Genomic DNA, 24,733 nt, shown 5'->3' on the forward strand with positions numbered 1-24,733 from the left:
GAATAGTTTGGATAATATTGGTATGAGGTCTTCTATGAAGGTCTGATAGAATTCTGCACTAAACCCGTCTGGACCTGGGCTCTTTTTGGTTGGGAGACCTTTAATGACTGCTTCTATTTCCTTAGGGAGTTATGGGGTTGTTTAACTGGTTTATCTGTTCCTGATTTAACTTCGGTACCTGGTATCTGTCTAGGAAATTGTCCATTTCCTGTAGATTTTCAAGTTTTGTTGAATATAGGCTTTTATAGTAAGATCTAATGATTTTTTTGAATTTCCTCTGAATCTGTAGTTATGTCTCCCTTTTCATTTCTGATTTTGTTAATTTGGACACACTCTCTGTGTCCTCTCGTTAGTCTGGCTAGGGGTTTATCTATCTTGTTGATTTTCTCAAAGAACCAACTTTTGGTTCTGTTGATTCTTTCTATGGTCCTTTTTTGTTTCTACTTGGTTGATTTCAGCTCTGAGTTTGATTATTTCCTGCCTTCTCTCCTCCTGGGTGTATTTGCTTCTTTTTGTTCTAGAGCTTTTAGGTGTGCTGTCAAGCTGCTGACATATGCTCTTTCCTGTTTCTTTCTGCAGGCACTCAGCGCTATGAGTTTTCCTCTTAGCACAGCTTTCATTGTGTCCCATAAGTTTGGGTATGTTGTACCTTCATTTTCATTAAATTCTAAAAAGTTTTTAATTTCTTTCTTTATTTCTTCCTTGACCAGGTTATCATTGAGTAGAGCATTGTTCAGTTTCCACGTATATGTGGGCATTCTTCCCTTATTGTTATTGAAGACCAGCTTTAGGCCGTGGTGGTCCGATAGCACGCATGGGATTATTTCTATCTTTCTGTATCTGTTGAGGCCTGTTTTTTGACCAATTATATGGTCAATTTTGGAGAAAGTACCATGAGGAGCTGAGAAGAAGGTATATCCTTTTGCTTTAGGGTAGAACGTTCTATAAATATCCGTTAAGTCCATTTGGCTCATGACTTCTCTTAGTCTGTCTACGTCTCTGTTTAATTTCTGTTTCCATGATCTGTCCATTGATGAGAGTGGGGTGTTGAAATCTCCTACTATTATTGTGTGAGTGCAATGTGTGTTTTGAGCTTTAGTAAGGTTTCTTTTTACGTATGTAGGTGCCCTTGTATTTGGGGCATAGATATTTAGGATTGAGAGTTCATCTTGGTGGATTTTTCCTTTGATGAATATAAAGTGTCCTTCCTTATCTTTTTTGATGACTTTTAGTTGGAAATTGATTTTATTTGATATTAGAATGGCTACTCCAGCTTGCTTCTTCAGACCATTTGCTTGGAAAGTTGTTTCCCAGCCTTTCACTCTGAGGTAGTGTCTGTCTTTGTCTCTGAGGTGTGTTTCCTGTAGCAGCAGAATGCAGGGTCCTCGTTATGTATCCAGTTTGTTAATCTATGTCTTTTTATTGGGGAGTTGAGGCCATTGATGTTGAGAGATATTAAGGAATAGTGATTATTGCTTCCTGTTATATTCATATTTGGATGTGAGGTTGTGTTTGTGTGCTTTTCTTCTCTTTGTTTTGTTGCCAAGACGATTAGTTTCTTGCCTCTTCTTGGGTATAGCTTGCCTCCTTATGTTGGGCTTTACCATTTATTATCCTTTGTAGTGCTAGATTTGTAGAAAGATATTGTGTAAATTTGGTTTTGTCATGGAATATCTTGGTTTCTCCATCTATGTTAATTGAGAGTTTTGCACGATACAGTAGCCTGGGTTGGCATTTGTGTTCTCTTAGGGTCTGTATGACATCAGTCCAGGATCTTCTGGCCTTCATAGTTTCTGGCTAGAAGTCTGGTGTGATTCTGATAGGTCTGCCTTTATATGTTACTTGACCTTTTTCCCTTACTGCTTTTAATATTCTTTCTTTATTTTGAGCGTTTAGTGTTTTGACTATTATGTGACGGAGGTGTTTCTTTTCTGGTCCAATCTATTTGGAGTTCTGTAGGCTTCTTGTATGCCTATGGGTATCTCTTTTTTAGGTTAGGAAGTTTTCTTCTATGATTTTGTTGAAGATATTTACTGGTCCTTTGAGCTGGGAGTCTTCACTCTCTTCTATACCTATTATCCTTAGGTTTGATCTTCTCATTGAGTCCTGGATTTCCTGTATGTTTTGGACCAGTAGCTTTTTCGCTTTACATTATCTTTGACAGTTGAGTCAATGATTTCTATGGAATCTTCTGCTCCTGAGATTCTCTCTTCCATCTCTTGTATTCTGTTGGTGAAGCTTGTATCTACAGCTCCTTGTCTCTTCTTTTGGTTTTCTATATCCAGGGTTGTTTCCATGTGTTCTTTCTTGATTGCTTCTATTTCCATTTTTCATTCCTTCAACTGTTTGATTGTGTTTTCCTGGAATTCTTTCAGGGATTTTTGTGACTCCTCTCTATGGGCTTCTACTTGTTTATTTATGTTTTCCTGGAATTCTTTTAGGAATTTTTGCGATTCCTCTCTGTAGGCTTCTACTTGTTTATTTATGTTTTCCTGTGTTTCTCTAAGGGAGTTCTTCATGTCTTTCTTGAAGTCCTCCAACATCATGATCAAATATGATTTTGAAACTAGATCTTGCTTTTCTGGTGTGTTTGGATATTCCGTGTTTGCTTTGGTGGGAGAATTGGGCTCCGATGATGCCATGTAGTCTTGGTTTCTGTTGCTTGGGTTCCTGCGCTTGCCTCTCGCCATCAGATTATCTCTAGTGTTACTTTGTTCTGCTAATTCTGACAGTGGCTAGACTGTCCTATAAGCCTGTGTGTCAGGAGTGCTGTAGACCTGTTTTACTGTTTTCTTTCAGCCAGTTATGGGGACAGAGTGTTCTGCTTTTGTGTGTGTAGTTTTGTCCCTCTACAGGTCTTCAGCTGTTCCTGTGGGCCTGTGTCTTGAGTTCACCAGGCAGGTCACTTGCAGCAGAAAAGTTGGTCTTACCTGTGGTCCCGAGGCTCAAGTTTGTTCGCGGGGTGCTGCCCACGGGCTCTCTGAGGTGGCAGCAACCGGGAAGATCTGCGCTGCCTCTTCCGGGAGCCTCCGTGCACCAGGGTTCCAGATGGCCTCCGGTGTTTTCCTCTGGAATCAGCAATGTGTGTAGAGAGCAGTCTCTTCTGGTTTCGCAGGCGTGTCTGCCTCTCTGAAGGTTTAGCTCTCCCTCCCACGGGATTTGGGTGCAGAGAACTGTTTATCCGGTCTGTTTCCTTCAGGTTCCGGCAGTGTCTCAGGCAGGGCTCCTGCCTCACCTGGGCCCTCTCCCACGGGAGCCCAGAGGCCTTATACAGTTTCCTCTTGGGCCAGGGATGTGGGCAGGGGTGGGCAGTGTTGGTGGTCTCTTCTGCTCTGCAGCCTCAGGAGTGCCCACCTGACCAGGCGGTAAGGTATCTCTCCCACGGGTTCTGGGAGCAGAGAGCTGCTGCGGGCCGGGATCTATTTCTTGTCATTCTACCATGTAAGAATAGCTACTATCCACACTGCTCATAGAGACTGTGTCCTAAATCCACACCGGGAGAACTGTTCACACTTCCCTACAGCTTGAGTCAAGAGTCTGGGTCACTCACTTCCCACGGCTCTGGCTTTTGCGCCAACGGGGCTATGGTGGGTGAATCTGATTTAGGAATCGTAAATGTGTGTGGTCAGAGTTTTTCCCAGTCAACGAAATTTTAAATGTTGTCACAACCGATTCATCGACTCCAGCAAAATCCAGCCTACTGTAGACAACATGTTGTTCTTGAAACCACCCACTGGGCACACACCCTGTCTAACACGTTGTCCGGAATCTCTGAGACTCGTTCATAACTGCTTCAGTTAAATGCAAGCACTGCTAAGTTATGGACCCAGTTAAAGTGCTATCTCGACCTCACTTTTGCAAAACCATTTTCCTCTGGAATATTCTCTCACAGTAATCGAGAAACAGAGGGTGATTTTGTTAATGTTCCAAAGTTAAAAGATTTGGGAGCAATAAACACTGCTCCTCTCTCCAGAGGGCTCTCCGTTGGTCTTTCAAGGACTTGAAATTTCTACTGAAGACTTTAATCTTTCTGAGTACATCAATACACATTAACTCTCCATTTTTAAATCCACACCGTGAACACCTTACTTCTGTCACACTATTCACACGCCCACTCGTGTAGAAGATGACTCTTACTCTAGATAAGATACACAGGCTCACATATCATTAACAAGCACTAAAATTCATGCACACTTACTCTGTTACAATCCCGTTTAGCAATCAAGACTCTATTGAGAAGCCAAGCTTTGGAGAAGTCCCGTAACTTAGAGTTAAACCTTGAAGAACCAAAACTGGGCCCTGGAAAGCCTGCCTGCAGTTACATATTTGGTATATGGTGACCAGCATAGATTTTATAAATCTAAGTAATGGACCATAATAATCCTCAGCCTAGAATATTACTGTAGCCACACACATGCCTTCCTGGCTGATCACTGTCATCAGCATGAACTCTGGTGACTGCCTCTTTGTTTGTAGGGTAAGCCTTTTGCCAACTGAGCTAACTCTTAACCCATCTCAAATGTTTTGCCTTTTACTGAAATTCTTTTAATCATTAGGGAAAGAAGTTAAGAGTGTGTATGTGTTGGATTATTTTATTATCATCGTCATTATTATTATCATTATTATTGCTGATCATCTCGTCTCAGAGCTACGATTTAACAGAAACCTCCCTCTTCCACGTAGACTTAAAACATACCACAATCAAGGTTTACTGCAGTCCCAGTTTCTACACCAACCTACCCCTACTGAGACACACTGTGCATTCTTGAGTCTTTGCATGTGAACTAAATTTGAGAACAATCTTGGTGAGTGGCTTAGATTGCCTTATGGAAAACTTGGCCTTGGAACAATTCTGTCGCTGTCAATCATCTGGGGGTAGATGCCTGACTCCTTGCAAGGTGAGCCTGGTTTCTCTGTCCATTTCCTAGGTTTTCTTCAATGTCTTCTATTAAGTTTATTCTTTTGGCTATCCAAAAGTCTTATAAAATCTGTTCAATTTAGTGAGTAAAAGTTGCACCACAAATAAATAATATCCTATTCTACCTTCCACTTATAAAACTATTCAGCCTATTTTCTGTCTTGGCTCAAGTTTAGTAAGTTACTTTTTTCTTACAATTTATCTATCTCGCCTAGATAGCTGTCATACAGCACTTCACAGCATATTACAGGTTTTCAAAATACCCACAGAAACCATAATTTATTAGCAGCATCTTTACGGCTGCTGTTTCCAGTGCACTAATTTGGGCTCATGCTTCTATCAAGTTCTCCTCTTTATTTTCTGCAGTTAACACTGCTCATTTTCTGTGTCAAATTAGATGCCTAGCTGGTTAATTTTCATGTTTCTTCCTCCTACGGTTCCTTTAATGCAGGTCTATTAAGTATAATTTTTCTCGGCTTAATGTTTAAAAAAACACGTTTCATTCTCACCTTTGAATTTCCTCCCAATTCTCTGAAGGTATTAAGTTATTCCTCCATTTCCGGGGCTATCTGCAGTCAGCTCGGTATTACTTCCATACAGGTGCTCCTCTGTGCTTCTCCCCATTGTCCTCCCAAGTCATCCTCCCAGTCCAGCTGGGTTTTATAACTTTAAACCTTTGTAATTCCATAGTTTTGCCTCAAGGTTGAAAGGGCAGATTGTCTTTGTATTTGTCCATTGTTTTGGTTTGCTTTGTTTTTCAGACAAGGGCTCTAGGAGCCTACACTGGCCTTGAACTCACTACTTAGCCACTAGCCTTGAACTTCTGTTTCTCCTGCCTTGACTCCCTAAATCCTGGGCTTATAGGCATGTGCATTTCCAGGTAGCTAATATTTCTTTTTCTTCTGATCACACTCTTTTTCCTGTTTCTGCAGACTGAGAGATCGGGTAACCTCTAGAAAGTTAATCAGATGTGGTCTAAGTTTTCCGTTGTGCTCTCTCTAGGAGCACAGTGAGACGGCACAGTCGTTCCTTGCTCTGTCCTCTGGACCTTCAGTCTCTCTCTTTAGTTTTAAATTTCCTGTCCCTGTGTAGAGCTGCACACTTGATAAATTCTCCATTCCACTAATCATCTCTTCAGTGAGGTTTAACCTGTCTAACCACAGAATCTTTCATCTTGCTAAGCCCTTCCTTGGGTGTATTTCGTGTGTGTGTGTGTGTGTGTGTGTGTGTGTGTGTGTGTGTGTGTCCTTGTGTTGCGTTGGTTTCCTAATGCTAACAGGTGTTTCTTTTCTAAAAATTAGTATTTATTTCTCAAATCTCTTGCTCAATAGGGAATTTTGTACCTGGTTCACTTTTATGGGTCTTTTTTTTTTTAATTTCTGTAAGCATTTCACATGTGGCTGTTTACATAAGATATAGATTATAGACGAAGTAGGTGCCTACAGAACTAAGCATTTCTTCATTTATCAGCAGAACGAAGTGTTCCTTCAAAGACTCAACTTCTGCCAAAGGCAAGGAACACCATCCACCTATGAACACATTAGACATGCCTTTTCTATATGAAATTTCTACGTATTTTAAACCATCACGCCGACTACACAGTCCTTCCTTACATTGCTGAGCAGGGTCAGAAGCACAGGTCCCTTTGCATGGTGACCAAGTGCAGACATGCGCTATGTCTTCCCAACACTGCCCCTTCCTTCCATCTGCCTCCACTTTGAGTTGAGACCAGAAGGAAACCGTTAAGTACAACCCACGTATAAAGCAGATCCTATCCCACAGAGTATCCCTCCTTCCACAATGGCGGAACCAGGGTCCTTGTCTGCAAACACACACTGGATCCCAAAGAAGGGGAGACACCACCACCACTGTCAGTAAAATGGCCAGACTCATTTCTCTCTCATATGTAGACACCGTGGGGAAAATAATCTAAAAAAAATAATTTCATAGGATGAGCAATTTTCTCATAAATTCAAAAAGTTCAAAGTATCTTTTTGAATCTCTCTCCCTCCCCTCCCTGAGGGTGGGGGTGTTGCTGAATCCGGAGTCTTGACCGTGTTAGGCAAACGCTGCAGCACTGAGCCGCACCCCCCAGCCCTCCAGGATCTCTCTAAACTGCACTTCTTAATCCACCTGAAGTTTCTAAGGCACTTGGAAGGGAGTGGGATAAGGCACTGTGTACAACACTCCTCAATTCCACTGAGGGTGGGTGGGCTCTGCCTTCTCATCACCTAAACACAAACAAGAAACAGGAACACCACTGGATCTTTACAGGGGCGGGTTTGACAGGCATCGGCCCAACCTCCCAGTAAGACAAAACCAGGCTCACCGCATCCACATTCGTTCTTCTGGTCAACATCTATTAGGCCCCAGTTTTATCATGATGCATACCAAGCACTAAGACCAGAAAACCGAGCAGGGTGGTCCAGAGTCTTAACCAACTCGAGGTCCAGCATTGCTTCTGCCATCTGACTGCAGCTTAAGCAATGTTTTCTTTCAAAAGCACTGAAGTCGAAAGCAGGATTCAAGTCTTGGGCACTGATTTAAAACCCACTCCCACTTCAAGCTACTCGGCATCTCCTCTTGTGATCATTAACCTTGCTCATCAACTTGACTGGATTTAGAATCACTCTGGAGCTGGTGGGTGAGGCACATGGCTGAGGGGTGGGGGTGGCTGAGAGGGTGTTTCCTGAGAGAATTAACTGTGAGGGGAAGAGTCACACTGAAAGCTGTGATGGTACCCCAAGGTCTGGAAGCTAGACAGAATAAAAACATGAGGACAACACCAACTGGGTGTTGATCTCTCTCTCTCTCATCTTAAGGACACACAAACCAATCCTTTTGAAACAATGCCACAAAGAATTGCCTCTCAAAGGCACAGCCAGTAGTCCTCTGGGAGGGAAGAAAAAAAAAAACTCTTAAAGGTCCAACACCCACCAGCTTCAACTCTCTGCAAGCCTCACCTCTTAAAGGTACCACACCCTCCAAACAGTGCCACTCTGGTGAGAAGCCTTTGAATCACTGTGGACAGCACAGTCCAGATCCCAACTTTAATGGGCTGTGCTCTGGATCTGATGATTGTGATTCTCCAGGTAGAGGGCGTGGCTATAGGCGCTGCTGGTTACAAAACGGCTTTCAGTGAGGAGCAGACAGGAAGGGGAGAAGCAAACATCTACAGGAGAGGTAGTAAAGAGAAACAGTAGGAGTGCCATAGAACTAGCATCTCAGAAGACTTTAAGGCAGTGGTTCTCAACCTGGTCGCAACCCCTTTGGAAGTTGAATGACCCTTTCACAGGGGTCACATATCAGATATCCTACATATCAGATATTTGCATTACAATTCATAACAGCAGTACAATTAGTTATGAAGCAGCAACAAAATAATTTTATGGTTGAAGGTCAGCACAGCATGAGGAACTGTATTAAAGGGCTGCTGCGTTAGGACAGTTGAGGGTCACTGCTGTAAAGAAAAGGCTGCTTTAGTGGTATTTGTTACTGAACAGAGATAGATTCTGCTAGGGGTTGGCATTATTTAATGAATAGGGGATGGCAATAACTTAAAAATTCACCAGCCATGAAGAAAGCAGAATTTTACAATTAAATCAGAAACAGAAACAAAAAATAGTGGCTCTACATAGCCTTCAGTGACTCAGGGTCCTGAGAATGAAGAGTTTTACATCAAAACAAGATCACAGCTGTTGGGTTTCTGCACTCCACACACATAGAAAGAGAGCAGGGGTGACGCTCTCATCAATATCCTCAGAAAACAAAAGGTAAGTGTGGTGTGATGGTTAAATGCTTCCGTGTGCTCCTCGAGTGTACAGTGTGCCACCCTCCCCTACTCGGCCCTCCCACATTCCCAGAGAGATCAAGAAGGCTGCAGGGAGGGCTCCTATGAGTCCTGGGTTACAAGGTAGAAGCACTGGACTTAGGCAGCCATGTCTCTGCTTCAAACAAACCAACAGGCCAGGAGGTTGGGGAGGTAAGCCTGGAGGTTTGTCCCAGGTACAGAGCCAGCCAAGGCTGTCTCAAGGCAACAGTTACTCAGACAGCCTGAACAATGGTTCTAGTGGGGAAGAGGAACTCCCCATCTCTAAGAGACACAGTGCTACAGATCAAAGGTGCCCAGAGTCATGAAGCCAGCATGTGACCACAGCAGATAACATCAGAAAGTTCTCTGTGGATGCGGACCATGCCAGACACCAGGGCCAGCACAGGCAGCTGACAGGGCCTCAGTAATGAGCCCTGGAAAGGTGTGAGTCAGGGGATGATGGAAGGGCCTGGCCGCACTCTCCAGCTTGCAGCTGCTGTATCATTTGTTTGCTCTGCACAGAGCAGATTACAGCGACAGAGCAATGAGAACAAATACCTCGAAGCAGTGCCTTCCAGACGGTCCCTACACTGGCCCAATTCCTTATGCAGAAACTAAGCGGTGGGACAGAACGGCCCAGAGTCCCTCACCACCAATCCCCCATGAGCAGGTCGGTCTGCGCTAGGATGAGGCACACTTGAATCTTGTATTTGTCCTCTACTTACCACAGTTTCAAGGGTGGAAATCTCTACAGAATAGCTAACTACAGCTCTAGGAGAAAGTCAAAATAAGCAAATCTGCATCACTGACTGCAATCCCAGATACTGAATACTACACGTGCCTGACTGGGTAAATAATAAGGTGGTACTTACAAGTGTGTCTGTCCACCTATCTGTGTAAGCAATGCGTGTCTGTCTGCCTGAATATGTAAGAAGTGTATCTGTCTGCCCTCTGTGTAAGCAATGCCTGTCTGTATAATAAGGTGATAGACCCTGTGCCTGCCTGTGTAAATAATAAGGTGGTACTTACAAGTGTGTCTGACTGTCTGTCTGTATAAGCAGTGTCTGTCTGACTAGGTAAGAAGTGTATCTGTCTGCTTGTCTGTGTAAGCAATGCCTGTCTGTCAGCCTGTCTGTATAAGTAATAAGGTGATATACCCGGTGCCTGCCTGCCTGTGTAAATAATAAGGTGGTGCTTACAAGTGTGTCTGTCTGTCTGTCTGTGTAAGTAATGTGTGTCTGTTTGCCTGCTGTGTAAGAAGTATATCTGTCTGCCTGTCGGTGTAAGCAATGACTGTCTGTCAGTCTGTCTGTATAAGTAATAAGGTGGTATACCCTGTGACTGTCTATTTATGTAAATAATGTCTGTCCACCTGACTGTGTAAGCAATGTGTGTCTGTCTACCTGTCTAGATAAGTAATGTGTGTCTGTCTGCCTGTCTGTGCAAGTAATGTGCTCTGGCTGGTTGTCTATGTAAGTAATGTGTCTCTGTGTGTGTGTGTGTGTGTGTGTGTGTGTGTGTGAAGTATTACTTGACAAGGACCCCAGACTAAGATGTAGATTTAAATAAAATGTCTTACATTTTAAGAATCGGTAAGGCACTATTCATGAATAATCATAGGCCATTTTTAAATAAAACAACTTCATTCCTTGGAATGTATCCTAACAAACAGATAGCATTTTAGCAGTAATACACACACAGTGATGCTCAGCCCTCTGTAGTTAAAATAGCCAATGAAATATTATGTAGCCATGAAAACGATGATGAAAACCTCTGACAAATGTATGAACCAACATCTGAAAATGTGATAATGACACCTTGGGATGCACTTAACATCTCCTGCAGATAGAGGGAGGAACACTTCCAGTCAGAGGGCGTAGTGGAGTACATGGAACTCAAAGGTCAACAGACCTGGAGAACTGTGTCTGGAAGGTTACAAGAGGCCACATAGTCAAGGATTCCGGTTGGTAAGTCTACAAATCAGAAGCAACAGTCTGCTAGTTCTACAAGGGGCTCAGAGCCAACACACACACCACACACGCACACACACACACACCCTTTCTAGCCTGGCGAGCTCATTTCAAGTGTGAGCTCAACTTCAGGTACACCACACTGCTCAGCTCGACTGCTGCCTAGCAGGCCCCACAGGGCTCCTTCCCTCTGTGTTTGAGTCTGGGAAGGTAAATAAAAGTTCTCAGACACTTTTAAATCAGCATTTGAATGTGTCAGCAGTAATTAAAGAGCAAGCTTCAAAAAAGGAATTTGTTATCAAAGCAACCTTAATTAAATGGCTGAATTTCGAAGATCTTTTCTAAAATTACAAAATAATCCTGCCTTTCAAGAAGTTAGTCGTGAACTTCTAATAAACCAATCACATTTGATTAGCTCCGAACAAGGAGAACCACCATCCTTTCCCCTTTTTTTCTGTGTCTAAACTTGTTCTGCACCTCAGCTCCCCTCACCAAGGTCTCTGTGACTGAGGGAACAGGACTGACCAGAAAGGGGCAGGAAGGGACAAGGTAGGTTTCTGTCCACAGCACTCACTCCACCCTGCCCTGTAATGGTCCAAACTTCCTTATCAGTGACTTTCACTTTCCCACCTCCAAAATGTCAAACTCATTTTAAAGATTTTTCAAGATTGAGATGCAGAATGTTTACACTGATGTCTCCTCAGTGGAGGAGAGAAGGAGAAAGCATACAAGATTAGAACTGGAATTAGCTTAGCCTAGTTTTGGAACACCTTAGTAAGTGAACAGTGCTTCAGGTAAGAGGACAGCCTGGAGAACATGCTGGGCGGGGCCTAAACGTCAACCCCATGCACAGGCCGCCTTGTTGAGATGATGATTCTCAACCATCCTAATTTAGGCTAAGGACTCCCAGAAAATCGCGTAAGGAAAGATTTTAAACCTTGAATCAGTCACATCTGAATCTTAGCTGTTGGACCATAGGAAACCCACAGAGCTGAGAGCAACCTCAGAGGTCCCCTTGGAACAAAGGTTTAGTGGCCTCATGCTCTCACGATTACGCCAGAGGCCACCGCACCACCACCTCACTCCCTGAAATACCTACAGAGACAGTGCTGAGCACTGAAAATAGAAACCAACGGGGCGCTCCCTGTCCCTATACCCATGGGATGCACAGTGGCAGCCAAGTTGGAGGGCGTAAACTCCGTGTGACACCAAGTATAACAGCACCTGGAGTCACAGGGCCACAGCAGTGCAGATGGAAGACTGTGGGGCGACTAGGGCTGCAGGAGATGAGAGAAAGCTTCACCCTGAGCTGCAGCAACAGTGAGTAGCTCGTCTTTTCGTCTTCATGAGAAACACCTGAGAGAAACAGCTCCTGGAGAGGAGTCGACTGTTGGACCACAATTAATGGGGACACAGTCCCTCCCTCGAGGTGGGGAAAGCATGGCTGTGCAGCTCCATGGTGACAGAAGCTCGGGTCAAATGCCTGCTACAGTTCTAAAGACTGCGCCCACCCCCAAAACCTGTGACTTTAACTTCTTCCTCCAGCTGGGCCTTGTCTCCTGATCGTCTAACCAAACACTGGCTGCCGTGCAAATGTTCAAACCCAAGATGGCCGTGTGAAGACGCTGCACACTTAAGTGCAGTTCGGTTTAGGGGCGCCGTTCTGAACCAGGAGACCAGTAGAGAACCTCCGTGGAAAACACTCGTGAAATGCCCATGTTGTGCTTCCTGGTGCCAAAGGTGGGCACGGTGGGAATGGAGCCCAGGAGGGTGAAGGGAAGCACTCGAGTTCCTGCCTGCCCTCCCTGCGCTGGGGGCCTCACCCTGGAAGCAGCATGAAGACTTCAAGTAGGAGGGTGTGGACTGAGAGTTGGGTACAGAGGCTTGCGAACCGTGGGAGGGAGGTGGGGTGTAAGCAGGGATGAGGGCACTCCGTCTGCACTCATACACAGCCTATTCCAGAAAACTCGGCCATGTACAAAATCTGAGGGAAAGTGAGCAAACCGCACAAAGGCAAACAGGAAGTGCCGAATGCATTCGAACACGCAGACTTCTACCATGCAGCTGCCATGCAACAGAGCCAATGGCCCTGCCTAAGAGTTTCCAGGATGGAACGCTGTCAGCTCAAAACCAGCGTCTCTTCCTTCAGAATTCTTATTGCTGTCTCCAAATCTCCAAAATGGGTGTTCAAACCTCCACGCCTAACAAAGCACAGAGTCTTTCAAAGATGCCTGAATCTAAAAGGCACAGCCTTTCCTCCAAGTGAATATCAAAAGGAAAAAAAAAAAATCACACAGCACACCAAACCCAGGGAGCGGGAAAAAATTAACAACAAAAATGTTTGGGTTTTGTTTTGATTTCTCGTGCTTCATCCTGTGCACTGAAAGTGATACTCTATGATGCTTCCCCTGCTGCTTCCTCTGCCCTCACCTCTATCAAAGCCACACCCAGCACAAACACTGGGCAAAAGGACACACTCTACAGCGGCAAGTTTTTTTCATGCAACAGTAAGCGAATCCTGTCGGGTCTGAAATGAACTGTTCTGACAGCGCCCCCTAGTGGCAAAAGCACTGCTCCCAGCAAATGAAGTCTATTCTAAAACCGACCTCACACTTAAGAAGAAATGAGTCTCTGTGAGCCTCCACTGTCTCGGAAGACCGGTGGCAGACACTGTGCTTTCTAATACTGCTCTATGGCTCGGGAGAAACAAGATGTAACGCCATCACGTGCTCTCCACGAGCATGTGGCTTCCTCAAGGCTGTTCCCAACACATGCAGTTGCTTCTTCTAAGAAGAACGTAAGAAACACAAGGGGTAAGAGGACTACAGCCCCAAGCCTATTTGATGCATCTGCACATCCCGGCTACCTCTGCTGTCCATGTTGTACACCCCAGAATCACCTGAGAAGAGGAAAGCTCAGCTACACCACTGCCTTAAGAAGACTCAACTTCGGTCATGTCCGAGTGAGACTGCCTTCACTCATGATTGACATGGGGAGGCCCCGCCCACTGCGGGCCGCACCATCCCCGGGCAGGTGGACCTGAACTGTGTAAGAAAAGCCAAGCTAGCAACACGGGAACACGGGAAACCAGTGAGCAGCGTTCCTTTACGGTTTGTGCTTCAGTTCCTGCCCTGATTTCCCTCACAGATACACTGTTACCTGGAAGTCTACGCTGAAATAAACCCCTTCTTCCTGAATTGGTTCCTGTCACGATGTTTATCGTATGTGGCAACCAGAATCGAGTTTGGCTTACTTCTCCTCCCCCTTCAGAGTTAGTTAGGCAGTTTGAGTCCCTCCTACCTCTGTTCACCCAGCACTAAGGAGTCTTGGAAACCCAAGGAACGTTCTAAAAATAGCCTGATACTACTAAACTATACTAATTTAATCATGAAATACTGGAATGGAAGCATTACAATCTATCTCTCAAAATTAAGACTTTTGGTTTTGACATGAATTGTGTACATTAGCTTTCTTTGGTTTGTTATAAGAAAATGTAACACAGACTTTTTATATCAAAATAAAAGTGAAAAGTACTTAGACCATCACTCTTCAATTACCCGCCAAGTAAATGAGCAGCCAACTGACTAACCAGACTACCTCAGTCAGCTTCTGCTCCAAGGCTGAGGCTTTCAAAATGCCTGAACTTCCCTTGGGGTTCTCGAAAACTAACTGCTGCCCTCTACTGGGCAAACGTGGAACAAAGCTAAAATCACCTTATTTCTTCTGGTTTCAACATCTTACTGAAACTGAGATTTCAGGAGGGAGGAAAGCAACTTTGCAGAAGCTCAAAAGTAGTTTCCTGATTTTTCAATGAAGGAACCTCAATGGTCGCAGGCTGAGAAGTTGGCTTTGGAGTCACCATCAAGGCCTGGAGTTCTGAGATCTCAGCTTACAGTCTGAAAACTGGGGCAAACATGCATGGTCCTTTTCCACTTCAAACTCTGGTCATCTTTAATATTGGCTTAGCACTCGTATATACACTGGGTTTTTACTCTTCCACAGATATTTAAACGTGGCCTTTTCGGACCACACTTAGTTAACATATCTCCTACTAAATACCATCCACTCAGAACTCCACTGATTGTTGTAATGACGCCATAACTGAGACAAATACGAACCAACTACCTGCACATTCAAGTGCACAGTAAATTCTGACTTCTCTGTCCTCTCCCCTGGGGCTTATCTAGCAGTTCCACGACCGTTCCCACACCAGCAGTATATATGTCAGGGCCATGACCTGATGGTTTTAGTCTCTGCTACCTTTGAACTTTGTGATGATGTGTGCTCCCTGATGAAAAGTGAGTCCCACTGACTGGGCTGTCCTGTAGCTATCGTCATCTCACAGTCCACTCCTGGGAGCAGTGGCAGAAAGAGACTCCATAGCACGTCTCCCCCACCACCCAGGACAGCACAGGTAAAACAGAAATGATGGCAGTGTAAGAGCAAAATGCTGATGATAAAAGCAATATGTGTGATCATAAAATAATAAAACACACTGTATGATAACAACCATTTATTCCAAAATATGTCCCAATAGCTATGCCATACCCTGTCCCATTCTATATATACAAACACAGGGGGTCTCGCCTCCATCGATTATGAGTGAGACGCTAAGCTCATCATTTAATCCCTCACTTAACAAAAAGTCATTTACTAACGAGTGGCGTTACCAAATTCTCACTAGCCACTCCTCCCCTTCCGGATTTTTCAAGCCCTTCTACCACCTGAATCTCACCCAAACCCACCAGGGAACTACCAAACTCTCTAGCTTCCCACCATGACCCAGAACCTCCCTCACCAAGTCCCTGGTGACCACAAATGGCATGGAGACTCCCACCCCACCTGTGCTGAAAGTTGTCGATTGACAACTCTGCATGCCCATGAGTAGCAGGGCTGCCCCTTCCGTAAGCACATCAGTTTTTTGCAGTCCCTTTTCTCAAGCAGCATAGACCTGGGGATGAGGATGGAGCCCACACCTAACTCATGTTACACTTTGGGAGGTCCCTTCTGCAAGATGTAAACCACAGCACCTGCACTCCCTTCCTTCCTGCACAACTGTTGGACTCAAAGAAGAAAAGAGACAGGGAAACGTGGTATGGCGACTCCTGAGGAACACCGCCATGCACACTGCAGCTCCCCACTCCCATGCTCTTCCCTAGTGCACGACTCTGGTGGCAGAGGTTAGCTCTGACTCTTGTGGGGCAGCAAGAAAATATGAAGACTGCTGAAGAGGCAACAGCAGTGAAATCACAGTTCCGAAGAATAAAGGCTGGGACTCCCTTCCTCCTCTGTGAGCTTCTCCGGGAGCTCTTCGTCCATTCCGTCCAGGGACCCAGTGCTAGATAAGCCATCCCTATCGCCCAGCCCAGCCAGCTGTGTGCCTTTGTGCTTGTAGAACACCCAGTCTCCCACAGCCACGAGTGACCCCGTTATTCATGTAAAACCCACAACATCTGCTGCTGTAAAGCAGGAGGCCAGGCATCTTTGTGCTGCCCGTGGCTCAGCCCCGGGCAGCACAGAGTCGGTGATGCGGGCCCAAAGAGGTCAGGCTGCCCACTCTGGCCACAGCTGTGCCCAGCAAAGATGGAGAGAGGACGGCACCGGCTTCACTTGCTGCCTACGTCTGATGCAAATGCACCCTGTATACTACAGAGCCCAAGGAATTCCTACTCCTGACCCCCTATGAAGGTGCACCCATAATGACGCAGAACATAAAAATGGCCTTGGGAAAAAAAGATGCCATGACCTGGGGGATAAGTACGTTCCTCTCATTAGGGAATACTACTTGTGTGTTCAATGAAGAAGCTGACAGGCATCACCGTTAAACCTCAGCAGGATGGGAATGAGGCAAGATGGGAATGTATCATCTTAGTATGATACAACCAGAACACGGCCTCACTCCTGAGACGCCTGTCAAAACACACGGGTCTGTCCACTTGTGAAGAAATGTCAGCTAAGGTTTGACGGAAGGACACTCTACGGAATAACTGACCTGGATTCTTCAAAAGTGTAGCAGCCACAGAAGAGAAGTGCTATTCCATATTAAAGGAAACGGAGCAGCTAAAAGAATTATGGGTTATAACCTTTAGAGAAACTGGCAACGATGCTAAACTTTGATCAAGAGTGGGGGACTGCGTGATAGAACACAGAGATTAGTGTTAACTTCCTGACGTTGGTCACTGTACTGTGGATGCATAGGGGCCTGTCCTTATTTGGGAGAAACACAAACTTATGTGCAGCTGTGGGCAAAGGATGTATGGTGTCCTTGTGTGCTATGTATTCTCAACTGTTCCAGGGAAAGAGCAAAAAAGAAAGTATTTGCAGAAAGTTGGGCCGTCTTCTTCTGAGTTTCTTGCAAGTTTGAAATTTTCCCAATCAGAAAGTGAAAAAAAAAAAAAATACATAAGGCACCACAGAATTAAAAAAAATGTGAACTGTAGTATTTCTTTTTTTTAAAAAGATTTAATATATATTAAACATATATATATTAAATACACACACACACACACACACACACACACACACACACACACACACCGTCACTGTGTTCAGACACACAAGAAGAGGGCATCAGATTCCATTACGGATGGTTGTGAGCCACCATGTGGTTGCTGGGAATTGAACTCACGGCCTCCGGAAGAGCAGTCAGTGCTCTTAACCACTCAGCCATCTCTCTCCAGCTCCAAACTGTAGTTACTTCTACCTACTGATTCCTAAACACACACTAGAATCAAATAGAACCAACAGTTTTAGGTCTTTAAAACATAGAAACAATCTTACAGATGGATAAAGGAAATTTGTAATGTTTGTGTCCACCCTGGCAGCGCTGACTTCCTGCTCTCCTTCTTCGTTGTTTTGTTTTGTTTTGCAGACAGGGTCACCTGGCTGGCCTTGACTCATCATGCACTCCAGGCTGGGCTCATATTCAGAGATCCTCCTACCTCTGTTTCTGCCTCCCTAAAGCTAGGATTAAGAGGCACACTGTCGGCCACACTGCTGTGCCTAGCTCCCTTTCTCCTGAGACTGACTAGCTAACCACTAGCCATTTCTAACTTGTCACTGTGAGGTTAGTAAAACGCAAATGCAGACCTAGCGTCCCTCTTCCCGCCAGAACTCAGCAGCCATAGTGAGAAGAACTGTGAACGGTACATCTAGACCCAGCCCTTCTCAGTTAGGATCTCCAGCTGACCAGTGACATTTAGCCACCTGTGTGGCTAAGACCCCTGACCCCCTGTCTTGCCCTGTGTGGGTTTCAGGAAGCAAGTGTGCATTAGCTGTGAGTGAGGTCAGTCAAGTTCACATGGACATAAAGCTTAGATGCTAGCCAGTTCTGAGAAGGGTGCGTCCAACCATAAGCACCTGGGACAGTTTTAACTCACTGATGTGTCCCTGCCTTTTCAATCCAACAGTGTAAGCGATGGACAACCATGCATCCAAAGGCAGCTGGAAAGTCTCACACACACACACACACACACACACACACACACACACACACACACAACCTGAGAAAGCTCTGTGAAAGGCATGATGCCCTTCCTGCCCATGAACCAGGACAAATGGGAAGCAGAAAAGGATGTCCTTAGCTGTGCTTTAACTCAGCCCTTGGAGATCACTGTTAGCTTAGAATACAGGAAGCAGCTCAGGGTCCAGGAGCATCAAGTACCTCACCACTTTTTGTTATATGCCAATCACACAGAATTCCCATGTCAAAGACAAAAAATCAGGGCCAAAGAAAATCAAGATGATCCCTAAATATCAGAATATTCCCTAAAGAAGGCAGAATGGTAAAAACTTTGATAAGAGAAAATGTGTGAATGTGTGTGTGCACATGTTTGGGTGTGTGCGTGCGTGCACAGTAGTGATGGCTATAAGGGATATTCAGAGAACAATTACATATGAGCCTGTGTATCCTTTAAATATGAGAATCATTGAGATTAATATATGAGTGTGTGTGTCCATTTAGGTTAACATGAAGGAAGCATATTAAATATTTGTTTATACAAATTTAAAGTCAACAGAGTTGCAAATGATCATCAGCTTTTGCAACAAACTTGTTATTTAAGCACTAATTATAAATAAGTCATTGTTTAATTTAGAAAACTAGAGACAAAACAAAAAGGAAAAAGGAAGAAGAGGACAGGGAAGGGGAAGAGGAAGGAGAAGGAGAACGGGGAAGGGGAAGGAGGGAAGGGGAGAAGGGGAAGGGGAAGGAGGGGAAGGGGGAGGAGGGAGGGGGAGGGGAAGGGAGAAGGGGAAGGGGAAGGAGAAGGGGAAGGAAGGGAAGGGGAGGAGGGGAAGGGGAGAAGGGAAGGGGGAAGGAGGAAGGAGGGGAAGGAAGGGAAGGAAGGGAAGGGGAAGGGGAAGGAAGGGAAGGAGGAGAAGGAGGAGGAAGGGGAAGAAGGGGAAGGGAAGGGGGGAAGGAGAAGGAGAAGGGAAGGAGAAGGGGAAGGGGAAGGAAAAGGGAAGGAGAAGGGAAGGAGAAGGAGAAGGAAGGGAAGGAGGAGAAGGGGAAGGGAGAAGGGGAAGGGAAGAAGGGGAAGGAAGGGGGAAGGAGAAGGAGAAGGAGAAGGAGAAGGAGGAGAAGGGGAAGGAGAAGGAAGGGGAAGGAGAAGGGAAGGGGAAGGAGAAGGGGAAGGAGAAGGAGAAGGAGGAGGAGAATGGGAAGGAGAAGGAGAAGGAGGAGGAGAAGGGAAGGAGGAGGAGAATGGGAAGGAGAAGGAGAAGGAGGAGAAGGGAAGGAGGAAGGGGAAGAAGGGGAAGGGAAGGAGAAGGGGAAGGAGGAGAAGAGGAAGGAGAAGGAAGAGAAGGAGGAGAAGGAGGAGGGAAGGAAGGGGAAGGGGAAGGAAGGGGAAGGAGAAGGGAAGGAAGGAGAAGGGGAAGGGAAGGGGAAGGAAGGAAGGGAAGGGAAGGGAAGGAGAAGGGGAAGGGAAGGAGAAGGAAGGAAGGAGAAGGGGAAGGGAAGGAGAAGGGGAAGGAGAAGGGGAAGGGGAAGGAGGAGGGGAAGGAGAAGGAGAAGGGGAAGGAGAAGAAGGAGAAGAGGAAGGAGGAGGAGGAGAAGGAGAAGGAGAAGGGGAAGGAGAAGGGGAAGGAGGGGAAGGGGAAGGAGAAGGGGAAGGAGGAGAAGAGGAAGGAGAAGGAAGAGAAGGAGGAGAAGGAGGAGGAGAAGGGGAAGGGGAAGGAGGGGAAGGGGAAGGAGACGGAGAAGGAGGAGAAAGAGAAAAGGAGAAGGAAAGAAGAAGAGGAAGAGGAGGGAGGGGGAGGGGGAGGAGGGGAAGGAGGGGGGAGGGGGAGGAGCAGCAGCAGCAGCAGCAGCAGCACCACCACCACCACCACCACCTAGCATCAAGGAGTGACGTCTGAGGAGAAAGTCCACACCATCGAAACAAGAGTATAATTGAGGAAACATCACAGTAAACAGGAGAGCAAGAAGCTGAGAAGATCTGCATCTATGTAAGGAAGCCTAAGCCCCCTACAGCAGCTTTAAACAATTTACCTAAGGGCTGTGAAAACCCAGGGAATGTGGAGATAAACTACAGAAAAGGTTTTCACTACACATGGCAATTAAGTAACATTTGCTTCCGATGGCCTCCGCAGCAAGAGAGGTTTCCAGTGGAGAACACCGTGTTTGCTTACCAACAGCCAGACAGGAGAGGCAGGGAGGCTGCTCTTGGGTAAGGTGAAGTAACAGGAACCATGGGAGCATGCGCACAACAAACAATTTCAGTCAAAGGAGTGGGGAGCTGCTGTGTCACACTCAAGAAGAATCGATGTTCCCGGCCACATGCTTTGGAAAGCAAATGCGACCTTGTGGTGGCGTCCCAGCCGTGCACCTGTCAGCAAATCTCTACATGAGAAATGTGGTACAGACAGCAACGGAAGTATACTTGAAAATGAGTATGTAACAGGAGAGCAGTCGTCTTTAGGATTCGAAATACTCAAAAAACATTACCAGGTCTTTCCTGGACGATGCTTAAAAACTTCTTAGTAATCTCTTTTACTCTGCAGAATTCTGAGATGGACAGCTGGCTACTTTTTGTGGGAAAGTTAGACGACACATTAATGCCGAAATTGAAGAAGTCAGCGTGTAGTAAAATATTTTAAGGGGAGAAAATAAAGCATAGTCTAAACAGATTCCCAAGCATGAGGACTACTGGTGTGTACTGCGGAGCAGAGGCAGAAAAGCATAAAGAAAAATATCCAATAAGTAATAATGATGTTGGCGACAGTGATGATGCAGACAGAGCTGAGACGTGAGAAGAGATGGTTGGAAGTTCATTTCCCTCACAGTTCTGCTCCTCACGGACCCAAAATAAAGGCAAAATGGGATCTGGGAGATACCGCACACTCACATGTGATAAAATACTTCAAGGGAAGAAAATAAAGTCATAGCCTGAACTGATTCTTCATTTTCTCAAATTGAAGAAAGTCCACGGGGAAAGCCTGCACCATGTTAAGAAGCCGAGCACGGTTCATTTGGCTGGGGGTTAGACTGTCAGGTTAGAGATCCAATTAACAATCTTGGCCTTTATTAGGCTGAATGGGTTCTTTCGTTTCTTTCCCTTTTTCATTTATTGATCCTCATGTTAGTTTTTGTTTAATTTTGAAAGGCACTCCTGAGCATGGTCAGGTAATTAATCTTGAAGCAGGGTCTAAGAAACATTAGAAGAGACAGAAGGAAAGCTAGAAATCTACCACAAATGTCTAGTTAAAAACACGGGCATTAGACTCCAAACATCTGTCCTTGTGCCCACAGCAGGGGTAGCCTTCGCCCCTCATCATGGAAAGTTCTTGCAAGAGACACCACTAGAGAAAACCACGCTGGATCAGAGGCAGAGTTGTGGAGCCCAGTCCCAGTGGACACATCTGCAACGCACTCCCTCACCCAAGCCTCCAGAAACATTGAGGAAGAAGGGGTGGAAAGATTGTGAGAGCCAGTGATCAGGGGGTACCATGTCCCTGGGAATGTCAGAGGCTACACCCACAAAGCTTCAACGGTCTGACTGCTGAACAAGGACAACAGCGACAGACGGGCCGAAGTGGGTGGGGAAAGACCGCAAGGCCTCAACCCTATAGGAAGAACTACAGGTGACTGAGGAAACCTGGGAATGGGAGAAACGGCTTCCCCCAGGAAGAGCACGCCAGTTGGTAGTCCATTACCAAACGGTCAGTCTTGAAAACATTTACATACAAGTAACATTATACGCACTGAACAGATGATATTAGGAATATATGTATATGCATATACATACATGTACATAACAACAATTAATGGGAAAAAAGGCCACAAAATTGCAAGAAAACAGAGAGGTATATGGGAAGGTTAAGAGGGAAGAGAGGGAAGAGAGAATTACATTATATTATAATCTTGAGAAGTAAAACAAACAATTTTTTAAAGAGGAAAAAAAACCAGAGAAGGTTGGCCCAGAAAGGCGACTCAGTAGTTTAGAGCACTGGCTACTCTTCCAGAGGACCCAGGTTCCACTCCAAGTGCCCACATGGTGGTTCAGTTTCAGGTCATCGGCTACCCTCTACTGGCCTCCAGGGGTACCAGGATTGCAGGCAAAACACCAATACACATGAAATAATCATTTCATAAGAAATTTAAAACAGAGGAGGAGCCGTGTCCAGTGACTACTGCTGCACACTTGGAGTCCAAGCACTTTAGCGAGGTGGGGGGATCGTGAATTTGAGGCTAGCCTGGGCTACTCAGTGAAATAAGAAAGGAAGGGAGAAAATTAGGGGGAAAGGAAGGCGGGGGGGGGTGTGGTACTGTCTTGTCGGGGAGCTAGGACAAGCTCTTGAGATGGTGCGGACTCTGTAGGAAGGGTAACTCCAGTGTACAGAGATTGGGGTGAGCGGTGAGATGTGTGGCAAAGACTGAAACATGAGGTGCAGAGCTAGGAAGCCCAGTCCCCGGCAGATACCTACCACGGAAGCCAGTGGAGCCTGGCAACTTTGTTCGCCTCTGGACAATATTTTAGACACGTGATCAAAAAAAAAAAAAAAAAAAAACCCAACTAGACTCCAACACCACCCAACAAATAGGCTTGAGGCTCCTCTCTCCCTGTCAACCATTAGAAGACCTCCAGCTCTGTCTTCTCTCCAGGCCCCAGTGTACATACTTTTAATTACTAATATTTGATGCTAAATTTAAAACCCCAGACTGATGGCTATAGTTCATTGGATTTCATACATATCGTAATGAAACCCAAACAACCCGTAATAGATAAATACGTATAGAGTTACATGCTATTTTGAGACTAGAAGACCTGAAAAATTGTAGGTAATCTAAACTCAGTGAACATGAAGTAGACTACAAAAGGATCATGAGTCTTGTGAGAAATGAATTGTATCCTACAGATACTCAACAAACCTTTACAATCAAATTTGGAGTGGGAAAATGGTTCCGTCAGTACATATTGGGGACCTGAGTCCACGCCGTCTGTGCTTACATAAAAACAATCCAGGCACAAATATAACCCTAATTGGCTTGCAGTGGAGTTAAGAATATTGACAATTCCGTCCCTGGAGCTGGCCACCCAGTCTAGACAAGTGAGTGAGCTTCAGGTTCCGTGAGATTTACTGTCTCAAAAAACAAGTGAAGGGAAACTGAGGAAAGATACTTGCCATTGATAACCGGCCTCCACCGGAACATGCACACACACAAACAAACACTCGTGGCTATTATTCTAGACATCACACACATGAAACGCGTTTTCATTTCATCATTCAAGCTAGGTTTCGAGACTGACTACTCCACTTAAAAAAAAAAAAAAAACTAAAGGAAAGAAATGTAGCGATCTCAATTCATTATTAAACCCTGTCGGCACCCATAGCCTCTAATCTGCGGGTCAGGGATGGGGAGCTGCTGCATGCAAGACTGAAACCATGCAAGCCTCATGCTGTCTCCACGCCCGACGCTGAGCAGCTCCCTGAGATAACCAGAGAAAGACTCAGTTGTCAGAGTCACGGGGGCCAGGTGACCTCTGCACTGCCAGCCAGAGTGTAGGAACCCTCTTCCTGCTGCTTTAGGGTTTTCATTTGTGGCTAGGAGGAGGGCCCTTCAGGATGTTGGGGACAGGTGGCGCTTACCTTCTTGGCTCTTTGGGCTATGTCTGGTGTTCTTGTCAGCAGCTTCTCGATCAGGTACTCTCTGTTCTGCAAAACAAATGATCCCAAGGGCTTAACACCAAATCGGAGGCCTGCAAATTCTCAGCCATTTCAAAACAGCAGATTGACTTGGGGGTGGGAGGGCAGTTAAGCATGGTTTACCTTGGCTTTCTGGAAGAATTTGCATTTTAAAAGTTCTGCTGCTGTGGGCCTGAAAGATCAATAATAAATTAGAGTTGAAACAATCGCCACATAATAAATATACTGCTTTGATGCTACAGCTTAACTTTAGAGCATTTCTGGATGACTGATCTTAGGGCAAGCAAAACCAACAACCGCGCTAGTCACAATCCGCCACAGAATAAAGCAATGTCGGTTTTCTAGTTCTTTCCAAATTCCTCAACTGTCGAACATGTAAACTCCTGCGAGTTAAGGTTTGGGCACAATCGATTATCCAGCCTTCGTGCTTATACTTCAGTATGTCAACTTTGGCGTTTCTCAAAGCTGGCAGAGCAAGCGCTGGGAGCTCAATTCCTATGTTATTAAGAAGCCATACAAACTGCAACGTGACCTTGTCAAAGGGATGACGGGGGGAACTTTGTTCTGTGATTCCCAAGGAGCAGCATCTACTGAGACGGACTCACAGACTTTGTGCCGGCTCAGCCTGGGCAGTGTTCAATCGACTGCTTCGACTGTATATAGACCACTTTTTTTTTCTTCAAGGAAAAAATGGCACAGCGATCAATAAAATGCAAATTCACTTAAAAGCGTTTCTGGATATGTCTACTTCCTTATGGGATCGCGTGACCCGTTTCTCTCTGCTCTATGTGCCGTAAACTTAAAGCCAGGTCCAGAAGGCTCAGAGACATTTCATCATGCCTATGAACGGTGATGGGGCTGACCGTAAAACTACACACTTAGAAA

General features: G+C 45.4%; 1 protein-coding gene across 1 annotated transcript in view; it reads right to left on the minus strand.

Moving 5' to 3' along the window:
- Window positions 1-24,733, minus strand: part of Stk39 (serine/threonine kinase 39) — a 259,896-nt gene that overhangs the window by 125,260 nt on the left and 109,903 nt on the right. Inside the window, 2 exon segments of the mRNA XM_032903422.1 lie at window positions 23,792-23,857; window positions 23,972-24,020. Coding sequence (XP_032759313.1) covers window positions 23,792-23,857; window positions 23,972-24,020 — 115 coding nt within the window.

The sequence above is a fragment of the Rattus rattus genome, chromosome 5 (assembly GCF_011064425.1).
Source record: "Rattus rattus isolate New Zealand chromosome 5, Rrattus_CSIRO_v1, whole genome shotgun sequence".
Taxonomy (NCBI): domain Eukaryota; kingdom Metazoa; phylum Chordata; class Mammalia; order Rodentia; family Muridae; genus Rattus; species Rattus rattus.